General features: G+C 40.5%; 1 protein-coding gene across 1 annotated transcript in view; it reads right to left on the bottom strand.

Moving 5' to 3' along the window:
• The window catches only part of bnc1 (basonuclin zinc finger protein 1), a 49,376-nt gene that overhangs the window by 12,191 nt on the left and 23,965 nt on the right, over positions 1-13,220 (bottom strand). The window contains exons 2-3 of the mRNA XM_061884407.1: positions 10,343-10,445; positions 9,689-9,924 (exon numbers count right to left, since the gene is read on the bottom strand). Of these exons, the coding sequence (XP_061740391.1) occupies positions 9,689-9,924; positions 10,343-10,445 (339 nt within the window). The remainder of the gene's footprint in view (positions 1-9,688; positions 9,925-10,342; positions 10,446-13,220) is intronic.

Here is a 13,220-nt window from a genome sequence, read left to right as displayed (position 1 = left end):
TTTTGTGCAGGGCGTAGTTAAAGTTGTTAGTGAGGTTATCAATAGAATCCACATACTTTGGGAATGGTGCCATTACCGAGAGCAGTAGGCCAGCAAGAGTCGTCGTTGTGGCAGTATATTCGAGTATCATAACTTTGGAAACGGTGATACCCCTGACAAGCACTAGGTCTATCGTATTACCATTGCGATGCGTGGGTTCATTTATTATTTGTGTAAGACCACAGCTATCAAATATAGTCTGGAGCGCCACGCACGGTGGGTCCAATGGGGTATTCATATGGATATTAAAGTCCCTCTTTATAATTATATTATCGGCGTGCATCACTAGATCAGCAAAGAACTCTGAGAATTCATTGATAAAGTCCGAATAGGGCCCTGGGTGGCGGTAAATCACAGCCAGGTATAGAGGCAGCGGTGTGACGGACCACAGAGTAAGCACCTCAAACGATTTATATTTATTATTTAGGTTAGGACTATGGTTAAAGTTTTCGTTGTATATTAGTGCGGCCCCCCACCCCTTTTAAGGGGACGGGTAATATGCGCATTTGTATAGTTAGGAGGAGATGCCTCATTTAGTGCAAAAAAGTCGTCGCTGAGACCGATGACGTTAAGATTGTTGTCTCTAATGACCTCATTAACTAATAATGTTTTGGGAGACAATGATATTATGTTTAAAAAGCCCATATTATAGGTAATGGGCTGTTTTAAGGAGTTTTTGATCAGAATATCCGTAGTAGCAATAGTAATAATCCATCCATCCATCCATCCATCCATCCATCCATTTTCTACCGATTTTTCCCTTTTGGAGTCGCTGGCGCCTATCTCAGCTACAATCGGGCGGAAGGCGGGGTACACCCTGGACAAGTCGCCACCTCATCGCAGCAATATTAATAATGTTGCGTTTATTATGCGTAGTGCACTTAAAATAATTACGACCACATGTAGGAATTGATATGACGGGAATTTTCCGATTGTTTGCTTGGTGCTGCGATAAACTGAACGTATCATAATTTGCCACCTCAGTAGAACGCATATCCAATTCTGACAGTCATAGCAGAAAATTTTGTTTTAACTTAACTGACTCTTCACCCAGACTAGCAGGCTCGCGTCTTCCATTTAAATCCAGCTTCAGGATGGAAGGAAGCGGTGTTCTGTGGGGATTAGCCTTTTGCTTTGTTGTTAGCCCCACTCGGCATCCGCGTTTCTGCTTTCGATCACACCGCTTACGTGTTTATTCCCACCTTTCCCAACTTTTTTGGCATCAAATTCTAAAGTAAATGATTATTTGCAAAAAAAAAAAACGTTTATCAGTTTTAACATCAAATATGTTGTCTTTGTAGCATATTCAACTGAATATGGGTTAAAAATGATTTGCAAATCATTGTATTTTCATCTAATTTCCCAACTCATATGGAAACGGGGTTTGTATATATTATTTAATATTGACATTATAGGAAGTTCATGCATGGCAATTATGTTTCACATAACACTGTCTTTGATTTGTATTTTAAAATTAGATATAGAGGTTTGAAGCAACAGGCATCAGTGGTGCAGAGCAGCAGTCTGGCCGAGTAATGCAAAGTTAGTGATCAATATTTAGTTCCACAGAGTTTGGTGACTATATGACTATAAAATAGCTCAGTGTCCCCTTGTTCCAATAAAAACAAATTTGTTAAACAAGTGCACAAGTTTAAAACAATCACAATGCTTAGTTTTGTTAGTCTCTAAATAGTTTTGTTTTTTGTATTGAAATGCCCTCTGTGATGCACTCTCAGATGCTTTATGAACCTTGAGCATAAACACATATTTACAATGAGCTGCTGTTAGCCATAAGTCACTCTCAGACACTAATCACACGGGCACTCAAACTCTCACGGGACCACGATCACTCGTTCACTCTCCCTCTCTCCACACGTTACACATAACTGCAACACCCTAGTCACCTAGTGGCCCAAGCGCACAAGTGCCAATTATCCTGCATTGTTGATTTTACATGAGTCCAACATATATGTGCACTTCATGTGTGTTTTAATGAGATTTTCTTTGTGTCCTTAGTTTTACAGTAACTTCATTGTAAAAACTATCAATTAACAACCGCAAGTTGTTTTGTCTCTAAATCAAAGGACTGTTTCCCCATCTGCCAAACATCCAGGGAGGCCCAAATAATATACAGTTTGAAAACAAACCAGGGGTGTACAAAGTGAAACCTGGTTTATGGTTCAAGTTTATTTCGAACATGCATAGAATTACAACAGGATACATCACCAGTTTCTCTTTTCATGATTTTCTGAAAATGAATAGAAAGAAGCAGAGCCGGTTTAATCCGACCCCTTTCCATTACATAGCAATTGCTAACACTTTTGTCCACTTCCTGTTCTCAATGTATTTACAATGTACTCCATAAATCATAATTGCCAACCCTCCCGGAATTCAGTGCCTCTCCCGAAAACCTCCTGGGACAAATTTTCTCCCAAAAATCTCCCGAAATTCAGGCGGAGCTGGAGGCCACGCCCCCTCCAGCTCCATGCGGACCTGAGTTAGGACAGCCTGTTTTCACGTCCGCTTTCCCACAATATAAACAGAGTGTCTGCCCAATGACGTTATGACAGTAGAATGATCAAGGGCGAGTTCTTGGTTTCTTATGTGGGTTTATTGTTTGGCAGTTTCATTAACGTCCTCCCAGCGTGGTAACAATACACAACAACAGCAGTCACGTTTATGTCTACCGTAAGGCAGTTCGTCTGCCGTAAACAGCAATGTTGTGACACTCTTAAACAGGACAACACTGCCATCTACTGTACATGCACACACAACACCTCCAGGCAACTTCAACCCTTTTCTAATCCTCCTTCATTCACATCCCAACTCCCCGGATTGTAAATAACCTAATGCAAATAATCAAATGTATTTCTAATGTATATACTTGTTCTTATGCTATCTGAACTCACTACAGTATGTTCCCTGCTGCCTCTACATATCCTAGTAAGTAAGACCTACACTGTTTCAATGTCCATTTCTCTGTTGATGCAATTGTTGATGACTGAAGTACTGATATCAACCAAAGCTCCTCATCCAACCCCCAATTGTAAATAATTCAATGTGTATACTATGATGATTAACTTGTGTGATGACGGTGTTATGCTGATAGCATATATTTGTACCATGACCCCGACTTAAACAAGTTTAAAAACCTAATGCGGTGTTACCATTTAGTGGTCAATTGTACGGAATATGTACTGTACTGTGCAATCTACTAATAACAGGTATATGTGTTTAAAAATCCTAAAATCTAAAATTGTCTTTCTGAAAGTTAAAAGAAGCAAAGTAAAACAATAAATGAATTTATTTAAACAAGTGAAGACCAAGTCTTTAAAATATTTTTGGGGATTTTCAAATTCTATTTGAGTTTTGTCTCTCTCGGAATCAAAAATGACGAGCAAAGCGAGACCAGCTTGCTAGTAAATAAGTAACATTTAAAAAATAAAGGCAGCTTACTGGTAAGTGCTGCTATTTGAGTTATTTTTTAAAACAGGCCAGCGGGCTACTCATCTGGTCCTTACGGGCTACCTGGTGCCCGCAGGCACCGCGTTGGTGACCCCTGATGTACAGTGTATTTTGTCAACAACTGTATGTGTATAACGTATTTTTTTGTGCTGAGCAATCATAAAACGGCTGCGAAACACACTTTGAGAGGCACCTGTTCTCCGGCCTCCTGGTGGTAGAGGGCGCTAGTGATCCCAGAGATCATTCTTGCACTACTCAGCTAAGCCTGGGGACATCTGAAGCCGGTATGTTTAAAAGTTGTCGTTTGCCTGCATATCGTAAAAACAACCGTCCAACATTTTACAACTAATTCTAAACTTATAGGTGCCAACCATCAGGGCCGAGTTGCGACGAAAGAGTGTGTCGATGTTGAGATATTAAGCCGAGTTGGTAAGTGAATTTGTTTGATAATAGTAGCTACTAGCCATACCCATGTATTTTCTATGGGCGGTTAGCATCGGATTTTATTCCCGTTTCCTCCAATATTTCTGATCCGATTGAATTTATATTTATTTTCAGTCTTTATTTTGGGTACTTAAATATGGTGACTGAGTATTGTGGCGTTTTAAGGCCATTTGCATTTTTAATGCTACAGTAAAGACAATGAATGAACACTGCCGCTGGAGCCCGGTTACACCTGTCATAGTGACAACACTGTGTATTGTCGTGTTTGTTATTTTCTACATACATGTGATTATTTAATATTGTTTATGTTAGCAGTATTATCGCTAATAATGATAATAATAAGTGTAATTTATTTATACTATACTATAATAGCTAAAGTACCTGCTACATTAAGTTAAAGTACAAATGATTGTCACACACACTAGGTGTGGTGAAATTTGTCCTCTGCATTTGACCCATCCCCTCGTTCACCCCCTGGGTGGTGAGTGGAGTAGTGAGCAGCAGCGGCCGGGAATCATTTTTGGTGATTTAATCCCCAATTCCAACCCTTGATGCTGACTGCCAAGTAGGGAATAATGCTGATATGAGCTTTGAAACATAACCTGTTAACTTCTGCCAATCAAATGGTGAATAAGATACTCTATAGGGTTCATATGTTTATAAATCTGACTGTGATGAAGTCAGTGCCTCACCAGCCATGAACTTCACCGCATGTCACTGCTGGAAAGACAAGATATTTAATGTTTTTAATGTTGGAACTCAAAAATGTAATTTATTTTTGCAAATAATCATTAACTTAATTTAATGGCAGCAACACATTGCAAAAAAGTTCTCAAAGAGGCCTTTTTACCACTGTGTTACATGGCCTTTCCTTTTAACAACACTCAGTAAACATTTGGGAACTGATGAGACCAATTTTTAAAGCTTTCCAAGTGGAAATGTTTCCATTCTTGCTTGATGTACAGCATAAGTTGTTCAACAGTCCGGAGTCTTTGTTGTGGTACTTAACGCTTCATAATGCACCACACATTTTCAATGGGAAACAGGTCTGGTCTACAGGTAGGCCAGTCTAGTACCCACGCTCTTTTACTACGAAGCCACACTGTTGTAACACATGCAGAATGTGGCTTGGCATTGTCTTGCTGAAATAAGCAGGGGCGTCCATGAAAAAGACGTCGCTTGGATGGCAACATATGTTGCTCCAAAACCTGTATGTACCTTTCAGCATTAATGATGCCTTCTCATATGTGTAAATTTCCCATGCCTTGGGCACTAATACACCCCCATACCATTACAAATGCTGGCTTTTGTACTTTGCGCCTAGAACTGTCCGGCTGGTTATTTTCCTCTTTGGTCCAGAGGACACGTCGTCCACAGTTTCCAAAAACAATTTGAATTGTGGACTTGTCAGGCCACAGAACACTTTTACACTTTACATCAGTCCATCTAAGATGAGGTTGGTACCAGCGATGCCGGCGGCGTTTCTGGGTGTTGTTGATCAATGGCTTTCACCTTGCATAGTAGAGTTTTAACTTGCACTTACAGATGTAGCGACAAACTGTAGTTACTGACAGTGGTTTACTGAAGTGTTCCTGAGCCCATGTGGTGATATCCTTTACACACTGATGACGGTTTTTGATGCAGTGCCACCCGAGGGATCGTAGGTCACGGGCATTGCCGCTTACGTGCAGTGATTTCTCCAGATTCTCTGAACCTTTTGATGATATTACGGACCGTAGATGGTAAAATCCCTAAATTCTTTGCAATATCTCATTGAGAAATGTTCTTCTTAAACTTTTTAACAATTTGTTCACGCATTTGTTCACAAAATGGTGACCACCACCCCATCCTTGTTTGTGAATGACTGAGCATTTCATGGAAGCTGCTTTTATACCCAATCATGGCACCCACCTTTTCCCAATTAGCCTGTTCACCTGTGGGATGTTCAAAATAAGTGTTTGATGAGCATTCCTCAACTTTCTCAGACTTTTTTTTTCCACTTGTGCCCGCTTTTTTAAAACATGTTGCAGGCATCTAATTCCAAATGAGCTAATATTTGCAAAAAGTAACAAAGTTTACCGTTCAAACATTAGGAATCTTGTATTTGCATTCTATTCAATTGAATATAGGGTGAGAAGTATTATTAAATTATTGTATTCTCTTTCTATTTAAGATTTACACAATGTGCCAACTTCACTGGTTTTGGGTTTTGTGTGAATTAATATGAATAACTAATGGAACCTTGTTGGCTGAGAGAGCCATGAAAGCCAAATATTATAAAATGTATTTCCGTGAGAGCCATGTAATATTTTTAATACAACTAAATGTGTGCATTTAGTTGTATTAAAAATGCACACATTAAAAAGGATAACCTCTTCCTTTTTAATAACATTGTTATTCTGAAGCTAACCAATAATAAATAAAATACTTCTTACCATTAATGTGATTTGTTGAACAGGTGCGGTTGAAAACGGATGGATGGATTAAAATGCATGAGAATGTTTTATATTTTGAACGTTATTTTTAACACTGCAATTACCAGCGGAATTATTAATTATTTACCACGTTAAGCAATGTCTGCTAAAATTCATCATGCAGTCATCAAAAGAGCCACATCTGGCTTGAGAGCCATAGATTCCCTACCCCTGTCTTGGAGGGACAAGCGGCAGAAAACAAACGGATGGATATATAAGCATATACCTATACAAAGTATATATATATATATATATATATATATATATATATATATATATATATATATATATATATATACACTTTAGATAACTTATTTCTTTTTTGCAAATCCATCCATCCATCCATCCATTTTCTACCACTTATTGCCTTTTAGGGTCGCGGGGGGCGCTGGTCCCTATCTCAGCTACAATCGGGCGGAAGGCGGTATACACCCTGGACAAGTCGCCACCTCATCGCAGGGCTTTTTGCAAATCATATGATGTAATATAGATACCACCCTGTACACATTCCCAACCACACCCTTGAACACACCCCCACTGCCAAAAATTAATTGCATGATTTTCTGCAATTTGCTAAGGATAAAATAATCATTCATTAATGTCAAACTAACACACTTATCTGCATTGTTGCGCTTTTTTTAAAAGTACTAGTACTAGTATTTTTTATTTTAAATTGAGGATTGCATTTATTGGAGACTAACCTACTAGAGGTTAGTTGGATTGTTTAAAGAAGTTATTCATCCATCCATCCATCTTCTTCCGCGTATCCGAGGTCGGGTCGCGGGGGCAACAGCCTAAGCAGGGAAGCCCAGACTTTCATCTCCCCAGCCACTTTGTTCAGCTTTTCCCTGGGGATCCCGTGGCGTTCCCAGGCCAGCCGGGAGACATAGTCTTCCCAACGTGTCCTGGGTCTTCCCCATGGCCTCCTACCGGTCGGACGTGCCCTAAACACCTCCCAAGGGAGGCGTTCGGGTGGCATCCTGAGCAGATGCCCGAACCACCTCATCTGGCTCCTCTTGATGTGAAGGAGCAGAGGCTTTACTTTGAGCTCGTCCCGGATGACAGAGCTTCTCACCCTATCTCTAAGGGAGAGCCCTGCCACCCGGCGGAGGAAACTCATTCCGGCCGCTTGTACCCGTGATCTTGTCCTTTCGGTCTTGACCCAAAGCTCATGACCATAGGTGAAGACGCCGCACCGATCCGCCTGTCGATCTCACGATCCACTTTTCCCTCACTCGTGAACAAAACTCCTAGGTATTTGAACTCCTCCACTTGGAGAAGTTATTAATGTCAGAAAAGGAGAAGTATTAATGTCACAAAAGTTACGAAGTTTAATATTTTGCATTTTACATACCCAAAATGAAAAGAAGCGTGACCTTATATATGAGGTACGAGCGAACCATATTGATGCTGTTCTGTCACAACCCTTCAGTAGTTTATGCATAAGCATACCTATAAATTCAGCATATTGACAGCATGAAAATGAGATGACACACATAAAGTACAGTATATACTATCAAATATATCCTATTTGAAAAAGAGGGTCCATATTGAACGAACAAGAGCAGCCCTCTCCCTTGGCCCAGTAGTGATCACATGTCGGTTTATCTGTCTTTGAAAGTGAGGAGCAGCTCCGTGCTGTAACCATAATTAATATTTCATCACAGAGCATTCATTGAGGGCCTGTCGAGGATTCCGACTCTACCCCCGCCATTAGATGAGCTAACATGAATTAAAGCAGCCCGACGAGAATACTTGATGATGTTCTAATCGACATGAGAGCTGACGCTGTTTGTTCATGAAGACTCCGCCAGTTTGGCCCCAACGTAAGACAGAGACGTGACATTTACAAATTTACTCTGCACAGCAGTCAGACCACAGCGACCTTGAAAGAGCCCTCTCCCTGCTCTACCTCGTGTCTTCCAGGGTATTGAACCTGATTGCGGCCGACCAGCATAGTTTGAAAGATGTGCTCCAAAAAATGCTTTACCTTTCTTGGAATACTATTGAATACGCAGGGGCCCCAAGCAGAATTAGATGTTTTCTCTTTTGCCTTGGACTGACCAAGTACCGTATTTCTCGGAGTATAAGTCGCTCCGGAGTATAAGTCGCACCTGCCGAAAATGCATAATAAAGAAGGAAAAAAACATATATAATTCGCACTGGAGTATAAATTGCATTTTTTGGGGACATTTATTTGATAAAACCCAACACCAAGATCAGACATTTGAAAGTTAATTTAAAATAAATAAAGAATATTGAACAACAGGCTGAATAAGTGTACGTTATATGAGGCATAAATAACCAACTGAGAAGGTGCTTGGTATGTTAACGTAACATGTTATGGTGAGAGTCATTCAAATAACTATAACATATAGAACATGCTATACATTTACCAAACAATCTGTCACTCCTAATCGATAAATCCGATGAAATCTTACGTGAATGAGCTAAATAATCCATCCATCCATCCATCCATCTTCTTCCGCTTATCCGAGGTTGGGTCAGGGGGCAGCTGCCTAAGCAGGGAAGCCCAGACTTCCCTTACCCCAGCCACTTCGTCTAGCTCTTCCCGGGGGATCCAGAGGCGTTCCCAGGCCAGCCGGGAGACATAGTCATCCCAACGTGTCCTGGGTCTTCCCCGTGACCTCCTACCGGTGGGACGTGCCCTAAATACCTCCCTAGGGAGGCATTCTTGTGGCATCCTGACCAGATGCCCGAACCACCTCGTCTGGGTCCGGGATCGAAGCCGCAAATATCATTAGGTGCGTGGATCGCCCAGCTGGGCAAATTAAACAATCCTGTCGCATTGTGTAAAATTGCGGCAGCCGTGGACGTGGGAAAGAGAGGCGGGGAGAGGAAACAGAGCCAACGAGAAGCGGGTGGCGAGCAAAAGCGAAAAAGAGGCCAAGGAAGAAGACGACGCACCAAACTGAAAAGAGTGAGCAGCGAACGGCAAGGCTGAAAAGCAGCCCGGCAAGATACTTTCTTATTGAAAAATAAAGAAGTCTAAACCTGTTCGACAGAATGTCCTTCCTTGGTGGTCCGTGGAACCCGCAAGACAGCAAGCGACTGTCACACGGATCAAACCATCCCTAATTGTACTAAGCAAGAACGGTTTGTGGAGTTTGACTCAACTCATGGAAGTCTTTTCACCCAAATAGTAACTATGATTTTAATATATTTGATGACTTGATATGTCGGATTAAAAAAAACAATGCTCTTTTGAGAAAGTTTCATGGGTCTGCCAAAAATATGTGTTTTACCTGAAGTACATATCCTCGTATGTAGTCCTGCAATGTCCAGTCGAGTGCATTGAGGATTTGGATAACCTCTTCCTGTTTGAGGACAGAGAAAAGGCGGTCCAGAAGGATCTTGAGGCGGATGGGAATAGCTTGGGTACCATACAGCATCAAGCTGCAGATGTCAAACACCACGTTGGAATGCACAATCTCCACCTGGCTGCTCTGGTACATTTGGTGCACCTTCAGCTTGCTGAGAGCTACAACATACAGATAGATACATGTTTAAACGACTTGACATTAACTTGCAAAATCATATTCACTGTTGGCCCTATTCTTTCCTTCCTACTGTTTTCTACACACTTGAATTTATACACATTTCTCTTGTTCGTATTCTCCCATCCAGACTGCGGACACGGCCTACCCGCCTAAAAGAGACACAGGCCCATAAGTTGTGATGAAGGCCTGGGATTCATTTTACTCTGAGAATTTGCAATGATGCCATTTTTCGGCCAGTAAACATTGTGGAACATGCATTATACCAACACTTGTAAATGTCTTTGAAATAAAAAAAAAAAGATAAACGAAAATGTCATGTACTGTTTTTGATCAAGACATTTTAAAGATGTTGACACATTTAACTGATGAAAGGGAAGGACAAATCAATCAGCAGCTTACCATGTGCAACCCAGCCATGCTTGCAGTGTTCACACTGTCGTCGCTTCAACTTCCCAGACTTGAAGTTGACGCAGTTGCAATTCACCAAAGTGCAACAGATGGCCTGCAAACAATTTTTGAAGATTAAAAATAAAAATGTGTTTGACATAGGAAGGGCTTTTATTCTTAGTATTTTCTGTTTATGCTTTTGGCTTGATTTGCATGTAGTAAAACACGTGCAAAGTTGATCTACTAAACCTGCGCAAGTGAACAGAATAAGGCGTGCAATCCATTCTGCATCTCTGTCTTCATTATTATAAAATAAAATGTGAGCATTGTGATTTTTCAACACTCCTACTGTTTTGGGAACACTATTTTGCGTTTTATACTGTTTTGGGAACACTATTTTGCGTTTTATTTGGCACGTTTGAAAAACACGCGCAAGCAAACTGACACTGTTCTACACACGGCTGCGAGAGAGGAATGCTCGTGCTGCAAAGACCAACGATGGATGTGAATGTTTCAACAGGTTTGGATGGTCAGAAATACTAAATATTAGACACATTTATTCAGCAACATCCTTTTATAATTTCATAGCTGCTGGATGATTTAGGGGGCTGATTAACACCAATTCAGTTGATACGTTTTGGTGTCATTTAATATATTTTTTTATGAATTTCACATGAATGAGTATATATTACCAACATTTATCCTGTATGATTAAAACACGTCTTGAAGTAGGCATTTTTTGCCTCTTAATCACACACATGCAGCCTCCCTCCTATGCACCTTCAGCAATAAAAAAAGAAAAGAAAACATTTTTTTGTCAATGTAGATGCATCGCTTGATTGCTTCTAAAATGCCCATAAAAAGTGGTACATGTCTCCTGCTTGTTTGAAAATATAGCAAAATGCCATTGGTAGGAGCATGATAACATGAATGTGCAGTAAATGAGTATAGTCATAATAATACAGTATTTTTCGGACCATAAGTCACATTTTTTTTCATAGTTTGGCCGGGGGTGAGACTTATACTTAGGAGCGACTTATGTGTGAAATTATTAACACATTACCGTAAAATATTAAAAAAAATATATTATTTACCTCATTCACGTAAGGGACTAGACCAGGGGTCGGCAACCCGCGGCTACGGAGCCGCATGCGGATCTTTGATCATTCTGTTGTGGCTCAGCTGCTAAATTGCCGACCCCAACGATTATTCCGGGAGGTTTTTGGATTTCAGTGCCTCTTTTAGAAATCACCCTGGGATAACATTCTCAAATTTTCACCTGGACTTCAATATTGAAGGTGCGCAGTTATGGCAATGCCTTCAACGCCCTCTACATCATGTCTTCGCGCCCGCTTTTGCACCACATGATCCACGTGCCTACAGGACATATTTTATATTTGGCCTCTGTTAATACACGAAAGTGACTGCAACACATACTTAGTCAACAGCCATACAGGTTACACTGAGGGTTGTAATATAATCCACTTTAACACTCTTACTAAAATGCGCCACACTGTGAACCCACACCAAACAAGAATGACAAACACATTTCGGGAGAACATCAGTACTGTAACACAACATAAACATAAAAGAACAAATACCCAGAATCCCATGGATACCTACTCTTCTGGGCTAAATTATACACTCCTGCCCCCCAACCCCGCCCACCTCATCCGACGCATGGAGGGGGTGGGGGAATTTGGTGCTAGCGGGGGTGTATAATGTAGCCCGGAAGATAGGGATACATGGGATTATGGGTATTTGTTCTTTTGTGTTTATGTTGTGTTACAGTGCCGATGTTCTCCGGAAATGTGTTTGCCATTCTTGTTTGGTGTGGGTTCACAGTGTAGCGCATATTAGTAACAGTGTTAAAGTTGTTTTAACGGGCACTCTCAGTGTGACCTGTATGGCTGTTGAACAAATATGGCTTGCAATCGTTTGCGTGTGTCTGCAGAAGCCTCATACAACGTGTCACTGGGCTGACAAGCTAATTGAGCGTGATGTAGAGGGCGTCAAAGGCAGCGCCTTCATAGGATGCCCTTATTTTTGTTGATCGAGGGAAATTTGGCAAACATTTGCGAGGATAGTTGATATGAAATTCGGTAGTCTCTCGGAATATTCGGGAGGTTTGGCAAGTGTGATGCTGTCAAGCGGCATTCATATAAAACTCGCGAGCCCCACTATCATTACATTTTCATATTAAAGTGCGGGCCGCGTGTTTGAGACCACTGGTTTATACATAGCACAAAGTAAAAAAAAAACTTTGTATGCAGTGTTATTTCATTTTAAATTTCTAAAGAGTTTTGTGGCTCCCATTGTTTTTTTTTTTTGTGAAACGGGTCAAAATGGTTCTTTGAGTGGTAAAGGTTGCCGACCCCTTGACTAGATGTGAGGGGTGTGGGAATAAATCGATTCGAATTTGAATCGCGATTCTCACGTTGTGCGATTCATAATCGATTCTCTTTTTTTTTTTTAAATCAAATTTTTTTTTTCTAATTCTTTTTCTTTAATCAATCCAACAAAACAATACAAAGCAATACCATGACAATGCAATCCAATTCCGAAACCAAACCTGACCCAACAACACCGCAACAGACAGAGCAAATGAGAGGAGACACAAACGCGACACAGAACAAACCAAAAGTAGTGAAACAAAAATGAATATTATCAACAACAGTATCAATATTAGTTATAATTTCAGCATAGCAGTGATTAAAAATCCCTCATTGACATTATTATTAGACATTCATAAAAATTAAAAAAAAGACAGTGGCTTTTACACTTGCATTGCATCTCATAAGCTTGACAACACACTGTTTCCAATGTTTTCACAAAGATAAAATAAGTCATATTTTTGGTTTGTTTAATAGTTAAAACAAATTTACATTAT

The sequence above is a fragment of the Nerophis ophidion genome, linkage group LG02, assembly GCF_033978795.1.
Source record: "Nerophis ophidion isolate RoL-2023_Sa linkage group LG02, RoL_Noph_v1.0, whole genome shotgun sequence".
In the NCBI taxonomy this organism is placed as follows: domain Eukaryota; kingdom Metazoa; phylum Chordata; class Actinopteri; order Syngnathiformes; family Syngnathidae; genus Nerophis; species Nerophis ophidion.
This window is presented reverse-complemented; position numbering and strand designations above follow the sequence as displayed.